Below are 25281 nucleotides of genomic sequence, written 5' to 3'. Positions count from 1 at the left end.
GGGAAGGGAATTTAAGAATATATTACTTATGCTAGCAGTTAATTTTCAACATGTACTTTATTTCACTCATTTCAACAATACCACTGAAGTTAACAGTACTAATTTTAAGTTTTGAGCATTTTATCTGTATATCTCTATAATTAGAACATTAGAGTGGAGTTAGCTCCTTGATACAGCCAGCCTGCATAGCGTGCAAAGGTACTGATTACAGTCTGTGGGACTGGTCTATACGTAAATCTATCCAAGCCTAGCAGTGCAACAAAATGTCAGGATAGTTAAACAGTAGTACAATCCAAAATATCCCATAAAGAAAATTATTATTATACAGAACCCAGCTAATCTATTATAGTAAAAAAGTCCACTGAGCTTGGATAAACCGAACCCAGATGAGCAGGATAGTCATCTCCCTTTAACATGTGTGTCCTTCAGTATTGCAGGTTGCGTTACAGTTTTGCTTCTGAAGAGGATCAAATAGAACAATACACAAGGGCATCTCAAACTGGTGCTTTTCAGAACGTAAAATAAATAGACCAGTGCTTTTCAGATATACAGAATCAATAGTTTTCATACAAAGGCTTCTAAATGTTCACACCAGAATTTTTGAATTTTTGTAACATAAATACAAACTTCCACTTCAGCCTATGTTCATGGCATGTGTTTTCCTTCACTGACTGCTGAACTGTACAGCCAGAGGCTTAGTATAAACCGTTCGTCTCACCGTAGCAGTGCAAAACTCCAACAGTTTCAGACGTGCCAAATACAAAGACATCGTCTAGTTCTTCCCACAAGATTTATACAATCCTTTCTACACCATGTCTTTTGAAAGCATCTTCTGTCCTATTCCTAGAGTAGCAAATAAAATAGATATTCACACCTGGGTGAATGCGCAAAAAGTACGTAAACACTGTGTTGTTCAATTTAGACACAACTGAATTCTCTTTACTTGCATTTATCCTCGGATACCCCACTGGTTACTATATGCCACAAACCTAAAATAGTGCGCAAGTACTAGATGTAAGTCTGTTGTCTAAACATGTGTGTTGGGAACATTAAGCGAAGACAGGGCAGAAGGACTAGTTGTTGATGTTTTTAACAAAATCTCCTCAGGATTTTAAGTTATCATCTGGCATTTAACTATTCTGAAGTATAAAGGTAATCTCAGGATTCTGCCGGGCTCCTACTAAGTAATTCTTGCAGCATTTTGCAGTAGATGACCTTCCCCTGTGACAGTGGAGCTGACAAGTCATTATACTATTTTCAGAGCACTACAACATTTCATTCCATAGAAATGTTCCCATAATGGATAGGTAGATTTTGTAACAGAAAAAATCATTATCCAACACTGCATGAGAAAATAATTCTCATAAAAGCTTCACCTTGTATTTCTGGAACTAGACCGGAAATAAAACCCATTCAGCTTTATAAGGTATCGAGTATCTACTTGTGCCAGAGGAACCTAGAAGATAAATTTACATTGATAATATCAGCCATGAAGAAGGCCAGGAGAAGCCCTCACTTTTGTACTGGCAGTGAAGCAATGGCGGTGGAACTAGCGTGAATAAAGGAGAACTGCCTGTGAGGGCTGAGAATGAACATGTAACATGATGTGCTCACCTACAACACAAAAGACCTTGACTATTTTAACATTTATTGGGAAGGCTGATTTCAGACTGTGCTTGAATAACAGCAAAATTGAGCTGAACTGGTAAGCCAGTCACAATTGATTTAAAGACCCAATCTAGATAATGCAATTAATGTATAAGCTTATTAATTGATTGCATTTCTATATGTAGACAAAATCTGTCTTATGAATCTTTTTGAGGTTTTTTTGGGTCAAAAGATGCTAGCCAAATCTGAAATACTAGATGAAGTAATTTTGCCACTATAAAAGTACAGTATTTCTAATTAAGCACAGGTACTGTACTTAATGCATTGAAAATAGCTGACATTTCATCAAATTTAAATAAAGGATCTTGATCTTACAGTGATTCAGAAAATACAGACTAGTAAACCACGAATATATCCAATAAATTGACAGAAACTATGATGAAAAGAATGACACCAGAAAACTTATGAAAAGGAAATTACGTTTCAACTAATTTATTGCAATTCCTGGAACTCGTAATTCCAAAACCAGAATTTAAAAAAATCATGAACACAAAAAACACATTTTGAAGACACTGCTGAAAAACTGTCACACAGAACTACCAAGGATATGAAGGAATGAACAAAATATCTCCATAGACCAAAACATGGGAAACAGAAACAAAGAGAGTTTTCTTTATTACAGCAAAAAAATATCAGTGGGGTATTTATGAAAGTCTGTAGTAAGTTTTGTGCTTAATACATTTAAAAATGGTCAGAAAACACAGACAAGGGTGGGATGGCAAAACTTGCAAACAAGACGCTTACTTATTCAAACCCCAAAAGGGTTGTGAGGATATTCAGAAGTTTCTCATCAATTTGGTAAATGGGCAGTGTGATAGCAAAAGTAATTGTATGCTCATAAATAAACCCCACAATATTGGAGCCAAAACTTTGAGATACTTTTCCTCACTAGTAAGTGCTTAATTGACTAAATCAACTGGAGACAAACCTGGTCATCATTACCGATAATTTGTGCATCCAAAATCAGTAAGTTTGAGCAATTAGATAGTGGGAAGGAAAGGAATAGAGAATTCTAATGAGAATGTATCAAACATTGCTTATCCAATTTCTAAAGATTCTGTGCAAAAGCATGGAAAACATCCAAGGAGGGATTTAAAAATGGAAAATGTTTACTTCAGAGAGGAAATAGGGTTTGTTTCCTCAAGATTTGCTGTGGAAAAATTTCAAGAGAGAAATGGCAAAGTATAGCTAAAACTATTAAAAAGTCACAACTAATATTAAGAATTGGGATCAGGTCATGCCTTCCTCCACGTATCATAATTTAAAACTAGAAAGTCTTCGTCAGTTAATGAAGTCACAAGCTGGCAAATTCAGATGAGACACAAAACACTTCACACATGGTACGAGGTTCATTTGTGATACCCATTTCACCACTGCATTGGCAAAGCCAAGAAGCTAGAAAGGTTTGAAGACAGAGGTGAAATTTGAGCGGAAAAAAGGTATAAGATAGCAGGAATACCCAGAATTAAAATAGTAAATATAGAAAATATTTTGGAAAGCTACAGAGTTTAAACCAATTTAGAACTGAGATATTGACATGAAATTTAGTCTCAGATTATCCCATATTTGCCCACAACGTAGCTTCTTGCACTTTCGTCTGAAGCCCGAGGTTGGCAAAAACTTCTGAATTAGGCTGTTCAATCCTGCGTATAAATTCTTTTGACTAGATTTTTTAGCTATAGGATGCCCAAATTGGGTTATAGTTATGACTGCTGAAGAGAAAAGGCATCTGTGTATATACAGTATCAGTACTTACTATAATCTTACTAGCACCATATACATGGTGCTGTTCTGCTAACTCCTCATTTTGCACGCACATACATTTGCTGTTGCCAGTGGGTGTGTGTAGTTTGAGGCTGAAAGCTGAACATCTGCTTGTGTGCTTTGGTGAGGAGAGGGAGAGAGAGCGAGGCATGTCTACATATCTTTTACCTGAAGGCCCATGAATGGAGACCAACTAGGTGTTTTCAGCATTGAGATGGCCTACCCCATCCCAAAGGAGGTAGGGCTGAAAAAGTAGCATTTCAAAGATATATCCTGACCCACTTTGGGAATTTTTCTGTCTGTATATGCCTGTGTTCGAGGTGTTTGGGCTGAGTGGCCATGGTCACCATGCTTAGCTGTGGACATGAGGAGCCCGCGGCTACATGTATGCTGCCCAAAGCAGTGCATGGCATCCCCAGGTGAGCACAGACCAAGCCAGGTGTCAGAACAGCAGGTGCAGCCTGGACCTTTGTCACGCCAGTACAGCTCCAGCTGAGGCTGCCCCCTCTTCCAGAGCTCATCCCAGGCATGCTCCCTATGCTGGCGTGTGTGCCGGGAGCAGGCTTACAAGGCAACACGTGCATTCAAACATCACCCCTCAGTCTGCCAGCTGGGTTCTCCTCAGGCCCTGGCAAGAAATACCCTCCCCTCTCAGGTGTGGGCCTCAGTCTTCTGTGTGTGTTGAGGGTGGCATTTATGGAGACCCACCAGACTGGAAGGTCTCCTCTCCCCGAGGTCACCCCGGCAGTGGCTGTTGGGCCTCTGTGGTGGGGCATGGGCATGTTCCCAACAGTCGGTCTCTGACCGCACTCCCCGACGTCCAGCCTCAGACACACACCCTTGTGTTTCCAGGAGCTGTGGTATTTTCTGCCGCTTTTGCTGGGGTGGGCTACGCCCGCCGCTTTCGCCCCAAGGCCACCGGCAACGGCACCAACCCCCACGGGGCTTCCTCACGCGGGAGGACGCCCGGGGGCCGCGTGCGAGGGCGGGGGCCCTGCCCGCCGGGGGACCCCCGTGAGGGCTGCCGCCAGGGCCTCCCCGCCCCGCCCGGGGGCCGCGGCCCTGCCCGCCCCGGGGGCCGAGCCGCGCCGCCCCCGGAGGGTCTGGCGTGCCGCGGGGAGCCCCTGCGGGGCGGAGGGAGGAGCGCGCCGCGCCATGTGAGCAGCTGGCGGCGGGCAGCGGCCCCGGAGGAAGACAGATGGGGTGAGAGACAGCGCGAGGTCCGGCTGTCAGCGCGGCCTCAGCCCCTCCGCGGAGGGAGCCCCTCCTCCCCGCCGTGTGCGCCTCCCGCGCCCCGGCCGGCGGGAACCATGGCGTCCAGCGAGGAGGACGGAGGCGGCAACGGCGCGGTGGAGGAGAAGGAGAATGGCAAGAGGAGGAGGCTGGGCGCACTGGCCACGGCCTGGCTCATCTTCTACAACGTCGCCATGACCGCGGGGTAAGCGGGCGCTGTCGCGCCGTGGGCCGGCAGCGCGGCGCCTCAGCGGGGCGCGGAGCCGCAGCCGGGCGGGGCGGCAGCGCGGAGCGGCGGGAGCCGGGCGCGGCTCGGCCGAGGCAAGGCGGAGACCCGGTGGGCTGGCAGGGCCGCGGGGCAGCCGGGTGTGAGAGCCGGGGGCGCAGGGCAGCCTCCGGCAGCGGGGCTAGCCCGTGCCTGCCGGGCATTGCCTAATACGGTGCAGCGCTGCCAGCCGCCAGCGCGTCACCCCGAGCCCGCCGCGGAGGTTAAGTATAGCCGGGCCAGGAATGCCGGGCGGGGATGCCGCACAGGCCGCGTCCCCCGACACAGCCGCCGCCCCTCCGCTGCCGCCCGCCCGCCCGCCCGCCCGCCGCCGGCCGGCCCCCGCGGCCCCCCGCGCCTGGGCGGGAGGGGGCTGCCGGCCGCGGCGGGACGGAAGCGCCTCTCGGTGCCGCCAGGGCTTTCAAGGCGGCGGTCCCGGGCGCTGAGGGGGCGGCGGGGGGCGCGGGGCGAGCTGTCCGGGGCGGCGGTGCCCGCCTGCGGCCGGCTCGGCTGGCTCCCGCCCGCGTTGCCGTATGGGGCGGCCCGTTCGGGTCGGCCAGCCGCGGGTCTCGGCGAGCAGAGCTCGCACCGGCTCCCTGCGAGGCAAAAGTTTCCAAAGCCCAGCGTGGTCCTCAGCGGCGTTTAGTGATGAGCAGGGGGAAGAGAGCTGCAGTTACCCACGGGGCTCGTTTGAGCTGATGCTCCGTACTGCGGTGCTTTGCGGAAAGTGGGTAGTTATTTTGAATAACGGATCATAAGAGCGCTCAGGTTTATGTCGTTAGTGCTTGAAGCACATATTTTCACTTCTTGAAAATTTGTCCTCTTCTCTGACTCTTGGGGAAAGAAAACCCCAACCCTGTTAATTTCCACATGCTTAAAAGAAAACTAGGAATGAACAGAATTATAACTCCTAGGCTGACATTCATCACGAGAACAGTTTTACCTTAGTTACCAGTGGGTGAACTCTGCCATTTGAATCCTGTAGAGCAAAACCGATACGCTGTAGTTGAAGCAGGAGTTCAAGCACTGATGCAGAAAGCCAGGAACATGATCGTAATGGCTTTCTTCTCGCTAGCAGCTGTGAATCTCAAACGTGTATTCAAGTCTGTTCATCTACTGCAGCAGCACCTTTTAAAAAGTGGTTTTACACAATGTAATTTTTTTCTAGCTGGCAGGTTAATGTTGCCTAATTGAATTCCCAGCCTCGGTTGCTCCATGTGTGAATTTGCTAATGAACCCTGACTCATGCCACTGACTTTTATATGTCTGTAGAAGATTATCGAACCATATTAGTTTTGACCTTAGGTGCTGATTCAGTATTTCCCACTTCCTTCTCTGCTATCCTCCATTAATATCAAAAGGGATTAAGACATATAAAGTTGCATATTTTATGTGGAAACAGAGAAATAAGAGATAGGAATAAATTCTTATATTCACAGATACAATTTAAGAGAAAAATAAACAGTTGAAATAGAGCAATACTTAACAGGGGCACTACACAGGATGAATAGAACAGTATATTTGTCCATTTGTCCAGACAGCAGTGTTTCTAGAGTTCTAGCAAACTAATACATAATTGTGTGTTAACAACCATTCTAATAAAAAACCGTGGTGTATCTGTCTTTCTAACAAAGGTTTAAGGGACTAAAATTACAGATCAGAACCCAATCTTACTGGAAATGCTACTTTATTACAGAAAGTGTTTTTCATTTTCTGGTGTTTTGCAATGCTCAGTATAAGGGCTTTCCTGAGGTCCAAAGCCACTGACAGCTAAATAAATTGATCTACAGAAATTTATGTCCAAGTAAAAATTTGTTTTAAGAAAAAGGTATTTGCAGTCTTTGCTTCTGAGTGTGGTCCATTACTTCTCTCTGCAATCCTTTTGTTCCAGAATGAGATGCAGAAAATGCCTTGTTAGATTAGATGTGTTATGACTTCTCAGTGTAGGGCTAGAACAGAGCTGTTGCTGTCCCCATGCGTCCTGCCAACTGGATGTAAGCTGACTGTCACCTTGCTCTTGTCAAACACTTCACTATAAAACAGGGCAGCTTTACTGTGAAGGACTGCCAGTGATACATTCCTTGTTTCCACGGTGGTGGGAGACAACCTCAAATTGATGCACTCATCTGTTATAAAATCTGGGTAACGCTTGTGCAGGCAGATTTTTGAGCTCTGGAAAGTTGGATTCATGGGCTTAAAGTAGAAGGGCTCAAAGAGGGGAATAATTCCTGCCGTGTGGGGAAGCCTGACTAACTCTGAGTGAGTTTGAAATGCTGTTGTGAAGTGTTGGAATGGGCCACGCCAAGTAACTGCATAGCAGCAGGCACCGCGTGTAAGAGTTAAGGGGCTGATACTGAAGTACGTGCCATCCGAGGCGAACAGAGCTGTCACGATCCATGCGACTCGTGCCACTACAGCACGTAACGGGTCTGACCAAAGATCAGTGTTTCCTGATACCCCGTTTCCAATGTTAGCCAATACTCTGTGCTTAGGGAGGAGTATAAGAACAGGAGGTGTGTTAAATACTTATCCAAATGTTTGTGTAAATAATGTTTGTATGCTCTCTGAATCCGCTTCTGAGTATTTCTCAGACCCCTCTGCTTTATCTCTTGGGCCCTTCCTTAGCCAGAGCTCACATCTCTGTACAGCTTGTGTGCTCTGGCTTTGTGTAGAATGAAAGGATTAATTGTTCCCCTTATCACCAGACAAGAAGTTAAGCTAAAATTACTGTAGTTTTTGTATTTTAACTCTCAGAATGGCCATCCGTAGCTCTGGTTATGCCCATAAGTCTATATGAAAGAATTTTTGTACTTTTTTAGTCTTTGTGGATTGAAACCTGAAGCTTCAAGGCATCTTGCTAGCATGATGTTTGTAAGAATGTGGTATAGCTGTGCATTAAGGGTGGAACCTATAGTGCACTATTTTGAAAATTTTAAATATATAAATGTGGGTTAGTTATGGGGAAGGAATTTCACATGCCTTGGGTTACTGTGCTGGGTCTGGACTGGGTGGTGGGAATCACCCCACCACAGTCTCAGTTTCCTTTTGAGATCTCAATTTAAGTTTGATTAAAATTTCAGTTTGATTAAAAGATACCATCAGTTTCTTTTACATTGGAAGTGTTATCAGCTGGTGTCATTGTTCAGTTTCCTTAAAAAAATATCAAAAAATTAGCCAATGCCATCGAATGTGCTAGCCAGGTATACCTGCCTCTGGAAGCCAGGAGCATAGAGCCCCCATCTTTCAGCACTTTGGAGTCTGATTTTCAAAGATCTCTTCTTAGCACTTTTGAAAACTGAATCGTAATGATCACTTCATGTGGACAATTGCCAACAGAAGCATTCAGATCACTAGTCAGTTCTGAAAGTTAGGAGGTGAGGGACTATGAAAAATGTAAAAATGATGTACATAAGTTCCTTATACAAACCTGTGACACAAACCGATGGCTTCAGTGCCGAGTTCATCATGTGTTTTCAAATAACAGTAACTCACAGTAAAGATGCATGAGGGTTTAATAGTAAAAATATGTAGTCACTGCTAGTGGAAGGTCTGGTGGACTTGTGCTTTTGAGGGTCCTCTCAATTTGAGTCAGTCCTCTGAAGGTAAACAAGTCCTTCTCTATCCTTTTTCAAGTAAAGAGATAAAAGAGTGTAGTGTTTACTTAATGTTATATAATATTTATGACTAAAGATACTTTTAATAATCTCCTAAGAACACCGATGACTGAGGAAGCAAAGATACTCTGTGAAGAAAACATTCTACTAAATTATTTACGGTGGATGGATATTTTTAGAATTCTAATCTGAAATGTATCCATTCTCTTTCTTTTGTAGGTGGCTGGTGTTAGGTATTGCCATGGTACGGTTTTATATACAGAAAGGAACACATAGAGGCTTATTCAGAAGCGTTCAAAAGACGCTTAAATTTTTCCAGACATTTGCTTTGCTTGAGGTAAATTTTAAACATTAGTTTGATTTACTGCATGCTGCGTATCATAGGCAAACCACATTATTAACCTGAATTTAATATCAAAATATTACATTAGTACTTAAGGTCCTTTTAACTTTATTAAGAATGAAGGTTTTTTGGGGGGCAAGGTAATTAGTTGAAACAAATGTGCACATTTTTTTCAAATTAATTCTAATATTTCTTTAAATTAAATACTGCCTGGGAACTGCTGTGATTGAGAGTCTTTAACCCAAAAGGCAAAATCTCTGAAGGCATTCCAGCAGAGCAGCCCTCTAGCATAGTAGATATCTTGTCTCCTTTTCCAGAGATTATAGCTTCCCTCTTATTCCTTTTACTGGACTCATTATCCTTCTGCTTATTTCCAGACTGGATTCATATGCCCCATCTAATCCCTTACAACAGGGTCTGCGCAGTGGTGCAAAGTGTTCTTTGAATAAATCAGCTTTTGCCAACTAGGCACTACCAGTCTCAGGTTATGGTACATCTGTGGAATGAAACTGCTGGGTGTATTGAGCACTTGCAGTTCTTTCCCAGGCACGACAAAGGCTGCCTATGTACAGTTCAACTTTTTTTCTCTGTCTGCTTGCAACATCTGTAGTTCAAGCAACTATTAAAATCATGTAGCCAGCTGTATGTAGGCTTTTATGCTATTAAACTTTCACAATAAGTAATTCTACTCAGATCTGTCAAAATAATGAAAAGCACTCTTATTTGATAAAAATTGCTGGCTAGAAAATACAATAAATCTGAAGCTTCATAGCTATCATTGACAAAATTATAATAAAGTTATTATCCATAATGAATACAGAACATTTTTAAATTGCTGTGCATTTGGCATCCCTTGTATTACTCCCTCCCCATTGCCCTGTAAAATTCTTCTTTGAATGAGATAATGGAAGGGAAGCTTGCTAGTTGAAAGAATAAATGCTTTGTAAGTATCTAAATGTGTAATATATACAGTTAATTAGGAAAATAAATCTCTTTCGTGGGTTTGCACAGATCGGGTACTGAGCCCATCACAGCATTGGTTGCCAGGGCTCTGACATACATTTCTTTTAAAGACTGTTGGTTGGAGGCAAAAAAGTTCTCCTTCAGCATTGAGCCTAGGTTTATATTAGTATCAAAAGCCATGTTTATAGTGTAGATAGCAACATACTGTACATCAGTAACCTCTAACTTATTTTTATTTACAGGTAGTCCACTGTGCAGTTGGTGAGTTCTTTGTTTTAGTTTCTTCTGTGACTAATTAAAACAGGAATTGTGGAACAGAGATAACATGTTTCTCTTTTTAAGGAATAGTTCGCACATCTGTGCTTGTGACTGGGGTCCAAGTGAGTTCAAGAATCTTCATGGTGTGGTTCATTGCACATAGTATAAAACAGGTATGTGCGTGAGCAAGTCATGTTTTGATTGTTTTTAAGGAGAAGCTATTAATACGGTTGTCATTTCACAAGGAAGACCAATTTAAAAATTAATGCCATTCCTTCAGAGAATGCTTACTTGAGTGTGATTTTGGAAGCTGGGGTTGCAGGGTGGAATTTATGCGTCTCTACCCAGGAGATTGAGTCTGGGTCTTAACTGTGAATCAGCACTGTCGTCGGCATCGTGCCAGCTGTGATCTGCCTAAGCAAGACCAATGACTGTTACTTACTAGCAAATCTACCACAGTGTTACCGGTTCCCTTTCAAAAACTTAAATTAGCACTTACTGATTTAATGTAAATGAAAATACGTCTTAAATTGTATTTACCTGGAGAGACATGGATGTGATTTTGCAGTTTATTTTAGGAACCTTCTCAAGATTTTAATGTTATGGTACTATTAACATTTGATGGCATGCACACCGCATTTTTTTCATTAAAAATATATCAAGTTATCCAGCGTGCCACAGTGATACTCAAGATCCTGTGCAAATGACAATAGTTTATTTGCCTGGTTGTAGGTGGTTATTGTAAGTCTAGGGACTCCTTAATAGAATGAAATGAGCAGACTGCTTACAGCTGGTAGGTAGAACATTCCGTTCAGTTTCTGAGGTCTGCTTTCTGTGAAGGGTGTGTAGGAATTAAGTGATAGATTTTGAGTCTGTGCTCCTGGATTTCTTTAAACTCGAAAAGCTGAGCCGTTAAACTGTCTCACCGGCAGATGGCACATGGCTTTCTGCTGGGAGCTCTGGTAGCACTGCCTCAGTTGTCACATCCCTGTGCTTCAGTTCACGGAAGACTCGTTTCTTACACTTCCATCTTTTCCTTTACTGTCGCTTTTCTTAGCATGGAATAGGCTTTTCACAGCGGTTTGGTTTGGCTTTTTGGTAAGTGTTGTACTTTTTTCCTTAAGGGAAAATGTCTCAAAGATTAACAAGATTTTTATATTGAAAGTTTACACGAATGCTGGAATATAGCACTGCATTTTGCCATTTTGTTATTGTCTGCAGTGGATTAAATCTTTCACGTATCTAGTAATTTCTTCTGTTTTCTCCATCCCCAGTACAGTAGGTCAAGCTGTGTCCAAGAAAAAATATATCTGAATATATGTCTGATTGTATTTCACGTTGTTATTGCTTAATAGGCATGAGTGCTCAGGGTCACTTTAGGTGGTGAGAGGCATGTTAGTGATAATAGGCAGACCCAGATCTCTCTACTTGACTGGAGATTTGCAAGGCAACAGATAGGAATTCTCTGCATACTTATTTAAAGCTCTTCTGCTTGGATGTAGCACTGTGACATGAATCCAAGTTTGGGTTATCAACGTTTGTCTCTAATCCCATGGAGCTAAGAACAGCCTAATTCTGTCTTTACCTTTGCTTATTTGTTTGGATGTCTTTGCTCTTCAGTTGTTGCTACTTGTTTGTGAGTTTGGTAGTATTTTTATATCTCCTTTTCTTTTGTGGTGTCGGCAAGATCCTTCCACTAAAAGTGCCTCTTCTTTGACTGACACATTGAGGGTGCGATTTTATGAGATCATGAACGCTTAACAATTCTTCTTGGCTTTTGACAGAGTTGTGGATTTTCAGCATCTTGAAGATGTATTAAGCTGTGTCACCATGTTGCATTTTATTTAAAAACATCACTTCCCTTTTTTGTAATTTTTACAAAACTTGTGTAACTTTATTTCACAGACATCTCTGGAGCTTTTCAGCCTTCAGGCGTGGAAGTGTATTACAAAATTCCTCCCTTTTTAAAGAAAAGAAAATTACTTGCATGTAATTCTTCTTCTCAGAAGGTGGTGTTTTTAATAGATCCCCACGTGCCTTCTTTGTATTCAGGGACTTTTGATTGTTTGTTCACTTAGAGTGAAAAAGAACCGATGTTTTGAAACAGCATGGAGATGTGTTACCTACCGGTGAGGCAGTTTAATGACTCAGAACTTAAATCTTAAATGGAATTGTTGGGTGAGTTTACCCGAAGTTCCTGATCTACCAACCACTTTTCATTTAGTGATCCATCTGTCTTCCAACTCCTTAACTGTCTTAGAGGTCCCTGAAGTCTGTCAAGTTTGATCTTCTGCGACCAAGTTCCAGTTAGTAGATTATACTAAGCAATTCCCTTTGTATAAAGTTTCATGGAGCCGTGCATTGTACGGTGAGGTAAAAAGTAAGAGGAAGTCTAGGAGACAGAGTAGTGAAATGCAGCGTGGGTAAAAACTGATTATGAAAGGAACATATCTTCTGTAGCATTGTTTTCTTCTTGCTGTTTGGAGGGGTAAGAAAACAAAATAAATCAACCATAAATAAAAGAGGGAGACAGACAGCATAGTGAAAATGCAGGTAGAGAATAAAGAAGAGGAATAAGCTTAATTACGGGGGGTTAAATTTTGATATTTGCATAATGGATAAAGGTTGCTCAGTTTGCAAAAGGTCTGTATAAATACATGTGATAAAGAACTGAACATGGTAATGGTTTCAGCATATCCCTTTTATGCCAAAATTTTCTTTCTTTACAAGATGTCAGTTCTGTTCCGTATATCTTAAACAGAAGTCTGTTGCAGTTTACATAGAAAAGAAGCTTAAGGATGAAGAAAGTGTTGGTTCTTTATACTTCTGCAGATCCAGAATGAGGAGAGCGTTATTCTGTTTCTGGTTGTATGGACTGTGACAGAGATTACTCGATATTCCTTCTACACATTCAACCTGCTCAACCATTTGCCGTACTTCATTAAATGGGCCAGGTGGAGACGTCTTGCACTTGAGTTTCTCATGGTTCTGTGCATGTTAGTTTCATGCATGCTGAACTAACACACAGGAGAGCAGAGGTTTGAGCTTTGGTTATGTGACAGCAGAGTGCCAGTCGGTTGCTTTTTGTACTTGGGATCGTTGTTAAAATGCTAAAAAAAAATTAGCTGAGATTTTGGGGTGTGATTTGTTCTTTGCTTTCTGTGTCTCATGGTTTGAACTCTGCTTTCATTTACTTTCATTTTGTTTCTTTATCTTTGGAGTCATCTTTTAACTTACAGTATGACTTCTTAAAATGCTTTTGAATACAGTGCCCCAAATTAAGCACCTATGCTCATGTTTGTGGATTTCAGGTCTTGTCACTCAGTCTGTGTGCATATTATTACTTTATGAGAAGTTCTGCTCTACTGGAGCTTTTGAAGGTTATATCCATATAGTGAAGCTAAATATTGACTTAGTTTATCCCACATAAAAAGTGTGTTCCATATCAAAACTGCTCTGATTTTGGAGCATACTTAAGGTTGGCCATTAGATCACATGTGTTACAGAGACTGCATGTTTGTCAGGAGACTCAGCTGGAAGAGTAGTGTTCTCTGGGGTTGTGGGGTGGACTTGGCAGTGCTGAGCTAACGGTTGGACTCTTATCTTAAAGGTTTTTTCCAACCTAAACAATTCTATGATTATTTGAAAAATACATGTAAGACAGACAGACTTACACTGTTCGAAGGCAAATACCTAACCTACATTCAGCACAGGCAACTCTTATTTAAAAGTATGTTTGTTTATTTTCCTTTATTTTTGTTTTGTAGATAGTGCAGTTCTGATGCTTCTAATGCACTTCTTTGATATGTCTGATGTTTGTGTCCGTTCTTATAATACATTATCTTTTTGCTAATAACTAAGGTGGTAGACTTGGTTATGTTTAAGCATTAAGTGGCAAACTTAAAAATAGCCAGGTCTAGTTTCATTATTTTTTTTATGTAGGCTTCAGAAAGGGAAATGTGTTCGGGAAGTACTACATTGACAGATACAGGTTTTGCCATCAAGTCAATGTGTCTGGAATGACAGTATTTTGTTAGTTCCAATACACAACAGGGAAAACTGATATTCTCGCAGCAGACATATACGGTGAAATATACTATAAACAAACATTTGAAAATTTGTTATCTTTTCACAGAGTCCGAAATATCCCATCAAGATTTATGGATAATCAAAACTGGGCATAAGTTCAGTACCCCAAGGGAGCTGGAAATTCCTGATCTTTAGCTTATCATTATAGCATATATCTTTAGCAAATCATCAAAGGTTTCTCTGTGTGTTGTTATCGGAATCGGTATGCTCTAAATTTTAGTTCAGAATTTTTACTTTGGGTTTTTTTTTCCACTGCATAGAGACAAACTGTGTGTAGGTCATGGTATCAGTTTCTTCTTATACCTCTCCTAAGCTGGTCTCTGACCTGTGAGTCCTCTAAGCCCGTTTGCTCCTAGGAGGGTTTCATGCTGGGCTGCTGCTGCTTTGGATATCCTCCCTTTTGGTCATGGAGCGCACACTGTACCTTCCTCTCTGTGCGACAGCTTTTGTTGCTGTTCCCTGCAGGAAGGCGGGAGCTGTTCCATCGTGCATGTGCGTAAGGACAGCCCAAATCCTAGTGATTACGTTTTTCGTTTAGTCACCACCTGTGTGGCCTATGGCATCCAAACCACGTTTTCTTTAAACTGAATGCTTTCGCCTTTTATTTGAACATCTTCTTCCCATTTTAAAATGGATGGGATAAGTTTCTGGCGCTCTCATTTTCTTTTTTTTTTAAATTTCCGTTTCCATTAGTGGTAAATGTGGTATTAGGTGGATTTCCCATGTGGCAGCGTGTAAAATAGGCTACTGAAGTTTCTCAATGTTTTCATTATCTTCACAGAAATTCTAATATGCGGAGTTGACCCAGTGTGTGTGCACTGTGACAAAGATACGTAGGATCATCTGAATTTGGGATCCAATCCTGGTCTGAATCCTGTCGGTGACAACAGGAGCAAGATCAGTAAATTTAAAAAAAGTCATCATTGGAGACTATGAATTTGAGGAATTTTCTACTCTTTAGTATTAGAAAGTCATAGAAACATTCTGATACTTCACTGTTTTCAAATAAAAGGACTGAGGAATGCATTCTCTGTAAACCTAAGCAATGCTATCCAAAGTAACAAACTGGTAGTCTGTGCCAAGTCAGGATGTGGTCCTTGATTTTGGTACAGGAACTACTGTAATACATTGCTGTGCCACTAATAATAGCAAGAGGAAATTTTAAATTCATGGGGTGTTTCTCACGAGGTGTTTTTTTTTTAATGCAGGTACAACTTTTTTATCATTTTGTATCCTGCTGGAGTTGCAGGTGAACTGCTAACCATATATGCTGCTTTACCCTATGTGAAGAAAACAGGAATGTTTTCACTGAGACTTCCCAACAAATACAATGTCTCCTTTGACTACTATTACTTCCTTATTATTGTCATGCTCTCCTATGTGCCATGTAAGTATTACTTAACTGTAGTAATGCTAACATAATAATCAATTATCAGTTATGCTGGAAACACTGCCTGTCGTTGAATTTGCTGAATGCTTTCTACTGTCAAAGCCTGCTTTCTGTTGTTCCAAGGTTTGCTGTGCTTTAATTGGTTAGACTGAAATTTTCCATCCTGTTATCTGCCTCAGAACATAAGCTGTCTTAAAAAATTCAGTGAAAATGCTAAAAGCATTTCTAAGCCTTAGACAAAGTAAAGGAACTTTTTGCTTACGCACAGAAATGTCTGTAACTGTGTTGCTGAGAATTTCTAGTGCCTCTGCCACTTTGAAGCAATGGCTTAAAAATTGTGCTGCAAGTTGTGCCAGAGATTTGCCTTGCTTTTGTTGCTATTAATAACCGTTTATGTGTCACCTCTGAAAATCACCATTTGAGCATGCTCAGGAAAAACTTGAAGCAATATTCTCCAAGATTTAGTTTTCACAGAAATCCAACCCCCAATCCTCTCTGCATGTACTTCAGGCCCTGGTTTAATCAGATTGTCCTGGTACTTCTGGATACCAGAAGCCACAGATCAATTGGCTAACCAGAGCTAAGGTTAGAGAGACTGTCTGTCTTTCACTTCCAGTGTCATTTCCACTGGTACCTAAGCAGTCTAGACAAGGAGAAGGCAACCTGATTCAGATATAGCACCATAGACGGGGCTAGACCAAACTAGACAAGTAGAATATTTTAGATAGTCTGGATGATGAGGCTAGAAACAAGGTGAGAGATTGGGGTGAGGCATTGAGAAGCAGGAAAACTGGGTCTGTGATCTGCATCCATAAAAGGTATTCATTTAAGAAGTTGACCTTAAACATGGACTTGCACAGTATGCACGTACACTGTGTAATTTTTTTGTCATGACAAATCATCAAGGCCAATGAGAGAGATTTATATGAGTAAGAGGTGTCCTAAGCTACCATAATTTACTAACGGTTTTACAATTGTTTATATAACATTGCTTCAAGAATAAATCCAACTTTCTGTCCATTTAAATGTAAGGATCAAATGTATCAGCAGAACAGTGAAATAATAGATTACAGAGGGCCAGGAGAGAGTGAGCTCCTCACTTCAGACTTAAAACAAGTAGGTTAAATTTGTGTCCTCCTCGAAGTCTTAATTCAAACGTGCTTACCTTAGCAAAGATTTGGAGACTTCAGGCACTGCCAGAAAGTGGTTGAGTCCTGTTTATGCAAAGAAAGCGTTGAAGGGAAGTTCCTTGAACACAAGGTATGCATTCAGGGGGCCTTGTCTGACTTTTGAGTAATTACTGGTTTGTAATTCACTGCCATATTCATGAGCTGCTATTATTTACCTTAACCAACTGCAGCACTGTGTGCCATAATTTTTCCTCAGGTCATCATTCTGCAAAGTGGTATTTTTCCGTTATGTGATCTGTTGAATTTTTTCATCTAATTTGCTTGCTTTTATGCTTTGATCAAGTGTTTCCACAACTCTACTTCCACATGCTGCGGCAGAGAAGAAGGGTGCTTCATGGAGAAGTGATTGTGGAAAAGGACGATTGAATCAAGCCGCGTAACTATGGTGCTTTTAGTGGAAAAAAAGAGGGTAAAAAACCAAAAGTTCCTGTGATTTTCCTGAGTCCAAGTTCTAAAGCATGGAACAAGAATAAACAACTGTGCCTAAAATAGCATGGACTGTATTATTTTTACAATTAATATATCTTCAGACTTACCTTTTGATCGTTGGTTTCACTTTGCTTTTTAATTGTTTATTTCTTCAGACAAATTATTTTCTTATTTTCAATAGGTTAACAAATAGCTTTAAGAATTGAGAATAGTTGGCTACTGTGACTGTGCTTTCTATTCCGAAAGTTCTGTTATGACCTGTAGTTCTCACCAGGAACAGACGGAGAGTTGATAAGTTGTGCTGAAAGTGAGTCTTCTGGAAAACAGAGCATAAATTAGGTAATGATGTTTTTCATAGACTGGGTGGCTTAAGTGTTACTTAAGCTTTATATCAAATAATACCTTTCCAGTTATAAGTACTGTTAGCACGTTGTTCAACATTCTTTGAATCGCAGGATCACACTGTAGAATCCCAGAATGACTTTTGAAAGGAGCTGAATTCTTGGTTGTCACTGCAAATTTAGATATCTCTGTATTTTCATTTGTAATTTTAAAGTTAGGTAAAATAATAGATATAATATGAACTGGTTAAAAGTTTGTGCTGAGGAGTAGACTTGATGTGCCTACCTTTCTCTGATCAGTGGCTGGAATGGGATTCATTTGCAGAGGAAGACTGATTGTCAGCATGTTTCCTATTCTACATTTAATTGCATATGCAGAAAAAATATGGTATTGCATTTAGAAACTGTAGCTATAGCAAGATATTTCACTTATAAATAGCAAAGTGGGATAAAATATATTTGAAATAGCATCTTAAAATATAAATTGTGCTTTTAATAATCCCATTGTGCATTGTTTGAGGAAGCTCTCTCTTAGTGAGAGAGAGAGAAGACTGAAATGTAATACTGTAGTGAGAAGCCTTGATAACGTAGACAACAAAGTGGCTTCTATACGGAAGGTGGGGGCAGTCTTTTTAGCAGGGCCTGTTGCGATAGGACAAGGAGTAAGGGTTTTAAACTAAAAGAGGGCAGATTTACGCCAGATGTAAGGAAGAAGTTTTTTACAGTGAGGGTGGTGAAGCACTGGCACAGGCTGCCCAGAGAGGTGGTAGAAGCCCCATCCCTGGGAACATTCAAGACCAGGTTGCGCGGGGCTGTGAGCAACCTGATCTGGCTAAAGGTGTCCCTGCTCATTGCAGGGGGTTGGGCTGGACAACTTTAAAGGTCCCTTCCAGCCCAAACTATTCTGTGGTTCTGTGATCACTAATGTCAAGAGTATGTATGCAGAAAAGCTGCATCAGACAGCTGGAAATCAGAATACTCCTGGTGATTGCTGAAGTAATTTCTGGAGTACGGTCTTATATTTTGGGTACTGCAGGGGTGAGGAATTGAGCCAATCATTTGAAAAGTCAGAGAACAGTAACAAAATTAGTTGAAGGGAGAAAGAAGTCGGAAAGATTGAGTCATTAAGTATGTGTAATTTTTTGGTACATGACAAATACCTGTAAAGGAAGAGGCTTTCTAAGTACGAAGGTGTAACTAGAACTGTTTATATAAATTCAAAACAAGGTAGGTACCCAATGAATATCAGGAGAAAGATCCTACCAATGAGGTCAGTTACGTTATGGAATGACATAGTAGTGCTTAGCAATGCATACAATTTCTTGGAAGGTTTTAAGTTCAGTGTAATGCAATAGTGGAAAATAATCCTCCTTTGGCAAGAGTTTGAACCACATGCTTGAATGGGCAGTTTCCATTTTTAGCTTCAATGATTCTATGATAATACAGCTTTTTTGAAAATGGTGGGTACAACTTATTCTGGCATATCAGGTAATTCGGTGAAAAAGCAAGGATTTACTGCATCCCTAACTTTCAAATTCCATTTTGTGCCTTAAATTTGTGATATTTGCACGTCTTCATTACATGTAAATCAATTTCCTTTTAAATGACAGGTGCATAGTGGACTTGAGATAGAATAGTTGTATTTCTTACAATTTTGAAAGGTGTAATCTTTGTATTTTTTAGAACAAATTTCGTGCAAGGTGCTATAATTTAACTTACTACTTCTCTCTTTTATATGTAGCTAAAATTATTAGAAGTTTAAAATAATTAACTACATTTACAGCACTGAATCATGAAATAGTTGTGGTACACATGTCCAGACTAGCAGTTGTATTTGTCCAAAGTTCTTACAGTACTGTTTTATAAACCTCACTTGCTTTTTGATTGTGAGGAACATCGTGGCAGTTTTTAGAAATATTTCTCAGTTAGCCAGCAGAAGAGTGTGATGAAGTATGAGTGACTAAATTAGATTAAGCTCTCTGTCTCTTTTTTCACTGTCAGGGCAGCTCACTGAAGACCATAGCTATCAATTCATTAAAAATGCACTGGCTACTTTAAGGGTGTGCTTTTGAAATCCTTGATCGGATGATGTATCCCACAGATACTATTCCTGTAATAAAAGGAATACCTGGGCTGTAATACTGTATTATGTTTGTTTTCTTTGTGGCCTAAGGATGTTATCACATGTCAATCAAGGAGTTATTTTTATATCCCTTTGTACATAGGACACGAAAATATACAGCACTGTTTGCTAAAACCTGGGGTTTACACTTTCATAAAGCAGCAGTGTACAAGGTAATGGTACAATTTTGAGAGTGATTTACAGCTACAGAAGAGTCTTGCTAAATGACAGATGAATTTTTTAAAAAAGCTAAAAATTACTTACAGTGTTGCATTCGATGTTTCATAGGCCAGAGAGATTGCCATGTAGATAAGTTTACATGGCATGCACTTTAAAAAAAAACCCCAACACATTCTTTTCTTCCTCTTCTTTGTTTGAAGCCTTTCCCTGAAGCCTCAATGTATACTTTTTGTTTTAACATCTTCTCAAAGATAGTGAGAATTGCAGGTAAAATCCTCGTACCATTGACTTCAGATGGGCCAGGATTTTATCCTAGATGGCTTACTTAAATATAACATCGGGAAACATTTCATTAGCTTGTTAAATGAACGTGACGAGTTAAGTGTGATTTTCATATGGTGCTCTCTTTCCAACTTCTTTTTGACTCCTGTTTTGACTTCCTCTCTGCAGTATGCCTAGTTTTCTAAAGCATTAAAATCCTCCTGTTTATGAAAGATTAGGAATGTATTCAAACATCAGTGTCTTTAGTGTTTTGATGTAGTCTTTAACAAATTGTTTGTATAAAGGTGTTTTCTAACTTGTGCTATGTGTGCCTTCTGGAATGGATTAATGTGATCTTATGAAGCTTTTTTTAATGACGATACGAGGAATTGGCATTTGGAAGGAGATTCCTATTCATCAGGTGACATTTCCTGCTGTTGGGAGTAACAAACACACCGTCCTTTTTATAAACTCCAGCTGGAAGCACTTGGATTTCTTGAGGTTCCCCCCCAACTCTCACACACTGTTCCACTGGGAAAAGCCATTCCGGGACAGAATGGGTGCACCACCTTGTTGCACAGCTCTGCCCAGAATGTCTAGAGGCCAGATCCTGGCCTCAGGGCACGGGCAGTACAAAGGAATATGACGCTGAGAAATTGCATCTGCTTCAGTAGCTCCCAAGAGGGTCACTGAGGCTGTTGTGAGCAGTTGTTGACAGGCGTCATTTCTCTCACCTCATGCGGAGGTGGCGAGGCAAGGGGACGCTCAGCGTGCGCTGATAGCTTCTGCTCAGGGAGCTCACGCGGTCAGCTGGGAGGGTCTCTGTGTGCAAAGGGTGCGTTACAGAAAGGGCTTTTCTTTCTACACTCGGCTGTCTTACTACTGTCTGTGTAAGCCTCTGTTTCTTGAAATGCTGGTCCGCCAAGACAGCTGTGTCACACTGCCCTCAGTAGAGAGTGTTCAAAATTAACAGCCTTGGAGAAATGGTGCACTGTGCTGCTTCCAGTTCCCATTGAATGTAACATTCAGCCAGGCTCCTGTTAATGGGCAGATTGCAATGACTGGTTAGCAGAGAGGTGCATGGAGACCATTTCCGTGACCAGAGGGAACCTGCCTCTTCTTACCCAGAAAGGAGTATGTGCATTTTAAATCTGGGTCTGGCTACTGCTCTCACTGTGGTACTTGCAGTCTTCGCAGTAGCTTACTTTAGTGGACATCTGGATATTTATATGATTACTAAATAAACTAGAATGAAAACCAAATTACAACCATTACAATAAATTGTAATTCAAGGTAGTTGCTACATTAACAGTTTTTGTGAATTCAGCTCTTACTTAATCTGCCTTAGGGGAAAAAAAAAAAAGAGGAAGGGAAGTTAATACAAGTGTTCTGCACTGAGCAGGAGGGCTTCATAAATCAAAATTTTCAGGCAGGCAAACTGACTGCAGTTGTTTAAAGGATTGATTAAATGTGATTTTGAACAAAAAGGCTGAAAGCTTTTCTGAAAATTAAATTTATTTTGTAACATGTATTTTAAAATGTGCTCAGAGATACTGTGTTATTTATTACGAGTTTACAATTTAGATTCGTGCTGAACATATGCTTTTTATAGTTGATTAACTGTAGCCCATTAAAATGTTTTATTCTATGTTTGTTGCAATGACTGTTTAAGAAAGAAACACCTCGTGTTTCTGCAAAGCTCGGTGTTCTCTTGCTCAAGTGAGTTGCAGGATGGTTAGTGCCTGCTACGCTTCGCAAGGTGGTTAAAGTGGCGGGTTAACGTTTGCCGAGGCTAGCTCCTTAAACTCACTTTCGTGACAGCACACCGTAGCAGTGAGCAGTACCCCTGGGTTGGTGCCTAGTACTGCAGCCGCTGGTGCTGCTCTGGGGGTCTGGAGTGCCTTCGGTAGGATCGAAGGCATCAGGGAGTGATTCGTCCTTATGACTTCTCAGATTGAGAAGACCTGTCTGCCAGACTCTCAGGTCACAGAAGTGAGTAAGTCTGACAAGTGAACTTCAGGCTGTACCAGGCCAACCGGTAGAGAGCCTGGATGTTGGGAAGCTCCAGCCCTCTCATAGGAACTTGCCGTCAACTTCAGGCCTGCAGCTGGTAGTGGCTTTCGAGTTCTAAAATGTACAGTACTTTCTGTGTCACTGTGTATCACCTGAAACATGTTGTCCTTTTATCCACAGCTTTCTCACTTCTCTGTTTGGTCTTGAAAGTATTTTATGTCCTTTCAGTTGATGGCTTTGTAAAAGTGTGAGTACAGAAATACTTACCTAAGTGTGTCATGTATAGAATTGTACTTAAAGATTCTTGATTATGTAAATGCACTGCAGCTGCTCGTTACTGTTATCTGTTTTGAGATGTGTTATCATTAGCAGTTTACACAGACAGGAAAACAACACAATATGGTACTTGTAATAACTTATTTATTTGAAAAGATTATAAGATTTGTTGAGCTATAGATTCAGATACTTGTTTTAGAGTTTGTTAATACAGTAGGACTGTAGAAATTCATCATCAATTAAAAGACATGTTCTAAACTGTGTTCCATTTGATTTGATTTTTTTTTGTAGCATGTAGAAGTCAGTTCATACAAACGTTCAGCATGTTACACCAGACTGATATCTGTTTACAGATACTATACTTTTTTAACCTGGAATTATTTCACAAATGAATCTTGAGGTCCCCTGTAACATATTTACTATTAACCAGCCTTCCCTGTTGTGTTTCTTAAAATATATTCCATTAAAAAGTAGGTAGGTTGGAGTAGTAATATCGGTTTATCAAACAAGAGGGAAAAATAGAGAGCATTAAAGAGAGTGTATAACATTTGTCAACATGTATGAAGACAATTGCATGACAGTGGTCCTGAAACAGGCATTACAGTAGTGGATATTTCAGTGGTTTGGAACAGAGTTTTTTGTGGTATTAGCCTTTGAGGGGGGTGGAGGCAGCGACATCCTCTGGCTGTCCTTTGCTCCATGACTAACAATGACAGTGCAGCTATGAGGATTTTGTTGCCATGACAGTACAATAAAGCACTATGAGCATTCACACCTACTTCCTTTGAATTAGGAATCAAGTGGTCGTAACCCCAAGGAGCTTAACGGCATACAAAGGCTAAATCCTGTTAGTCGGATGTGTTATAATGGAGACTAGGCCTCCTAATCTGGAAGTCGAAGAAATGGTCTTCTGATCTAAATTGACAGGATTTACTTGTCCTGGCCTTCTACCAGCGTTAAACCAGTCGGGTTTTTATAGAAGCCAGTGGAAGCCCACTGATCTCAACAAGAGTACGATGGGATGTAGATATTCATGTGTTCTGTCCTGTGTAAATCTGGATTTACCAGGGAAAGAGTAAAGCGTAGCCTCCCTGTCGGCACTGTCTGGGAGGGAGCATGCGCTTGCTGCCCATTAGCTGTCACATGGGGCTCACGGGGCTCCCAGCTTCACAGTGTGACTGCACCCAGCACTGCTGCCTGTGGAACATGCCAGGAGATCTCCAGCCTCACACTGCTGTTGCATTATACTAGGCTGAATTCAGCAGTCACGGAAACTCCCCTCGCGTATCTCCAGAAGTATCTTTTCTTTCTGCAATGAATCTAGGCCCAGTGACACGTCTCATTAAAAACAAGCAGAGGGGATCAGCCCTCCCAGCTTCTTGGACATTCCTAGCTTGGAATGCTGCTGTCACAGGCAACTTTGATTTTCATACGGAGTCCCTTGGTGGTCTGTGCTCATACCACGCTCACCAAATGGCACTTTGCCTGCTCTTAAGTGGCTCTTCCAGATTCAGTAGCACAAATTGTAAGTGATGAGCGAGAAAGGAATGCGGATGGGTGCACTGCTTCACCTGCCATGTGCTCTCCTGTGCAAAGGGAATCCTGGGTGTGCAGTCAAATTTTTGTGCCTCTTAATTTCTCACATATGAAGTTGCATTATGTAGTAGAATAGACCTTCAGCTCATGAAGGAAGGAAACAAATTTGAGTACTGAAGGCAGCAGGTGACCATTTATTATGTAAATTCGGTCTGGGAAGACCACTGAGACTGGGATTTACCTGGTGACAAAACCAAGACAGAATTGTGTGTCTTGCAGCCAACTGAAAGCCAAGTATTTAATGTTATTCCTGTTTTCATTGAAAGGGAGGTGATGTCGCTGAGAATTAACAATCGAATTCTTGTCAGAAGGAGTCTTTTACAGTGGTCATCCCTGACTGGCCCTTGGTTGATTTAACCTTCCAATCTCTATGTCATATCCAGCAAACTCTTAACAAAAAGTTCCGTCGCTTGAGAAGAGAAGACCCTGGAAACAATTCCTCTGGAGGTTTCTGAATAGAAAATGTACATAAGACTTTGTGAGATATAAACACTTTTGAACATTTTCATACTCTTAAGGAGAAATGATAATTTAAATCATACAATGATTTATTTATTTATTTTCTTCTCTGTGCTTACTACAATAATACAGTGCTTGAAAAGGAGCTGGGAATCAAGAGAACAATGCCCAGATACTAAATATGCTGATACCAAATCTTTAAAACAATGGTAATGGGGTTAACAAGAAGAAAGCAGAGGCACAGACTAGCTTTTCTCATACGGAAAGAGTAGCTCAAATCCTAGGCCTGCCTGTTCAGCTCTGTTTGATCCCCAGGCAGTGTGTGCTGTTGTCTGTTATGTTATAAATTTCACTGTGTTCATACTTGATATAGGATTTTTTAAAAAAAATCAATAGACATAAGTAGTTACTGATAGAAATGTGTTACTGTCATGTGAAACTCGGGTCAGCAAAAAAAAAAAAAGGCATGTTTTCTCTGTCTCTCAACCCTTATAAATGGAAAATCTTAAGAGCCACTCTAGACAGTGTTGCCATGATATTTTTTATTTGCCATGAAACCAAAATTAAGCTACGCTTTAGATTATTATTTTCCCATAATTTTTTTTTGCTGTGTGGGATTGAGTGTATGGTCTAGATGATTTTCTCAGTTGTCTCAAGAGCCCTGCTATTTCACGGGTCAGTGGTAGCCCACAGTCCACAGCTGGAAGAACACTGCATCGTGATACTTCTAAATTGGTGCAATGGCCATGTTCTTTAGAAATCAGTTCATTCTCCCAATAATTGCAGGATGAAGATAAAATATTAAAGACTAATACTTAGTATGAATG

At 41.0% G+C, this 25281-nt stretch overlaps 1 protein-coding gene across 1 annotated transcript; it reads left to right on the top strand.

Annotated features, from left to right (window-relative positions):
• Positions 1 to 4718: 4718 nt before the first annotated feature.
• HACD1 (3-hydroxyacyl-CoA dehydratase 1) lies at positions 4719 to 17143 on the top strand. The gene is made up of 7 exons (XM_086466790.1): positions 4719 to 4870; positions 8764 to 8881; positions 10093 to 10111; positions 10193 to 10281; positions 12941 to 13062; positions 15406 to 15584; positions 17061 to 17143. Exons 1-7 carry the CDS (start codon positions 4743 to 4745, stop codon positions 17141 to 17143), a joined length of 738 nt encoding a protein of 245 aa, XP_086322916.1. The 5' UTR covers positions 4719 to 4742.
• Positions 17144 to 25281: the final 8138 nt, after the last annotated feature.

This window comes from Leptosomus discolor, chromosome 6 (genome assembly GCF_034619465.1).
Source record: "Leptosomus discolor isolate bLepDis1 chromosome 6, bLepDis1.hap2, whole genome shotgun sequence".
Lineage (NCBI taxonomy): Eukaryota > Metazoa > Chordata > Aves > Leptosomiformes > Leptosomidae > Leptosomus > Leptosomus discolor.
Note: the sequence above shows the minus strand (reverse complement) of the source record. Positions and strands in the feature narration are given on the sequence as shown.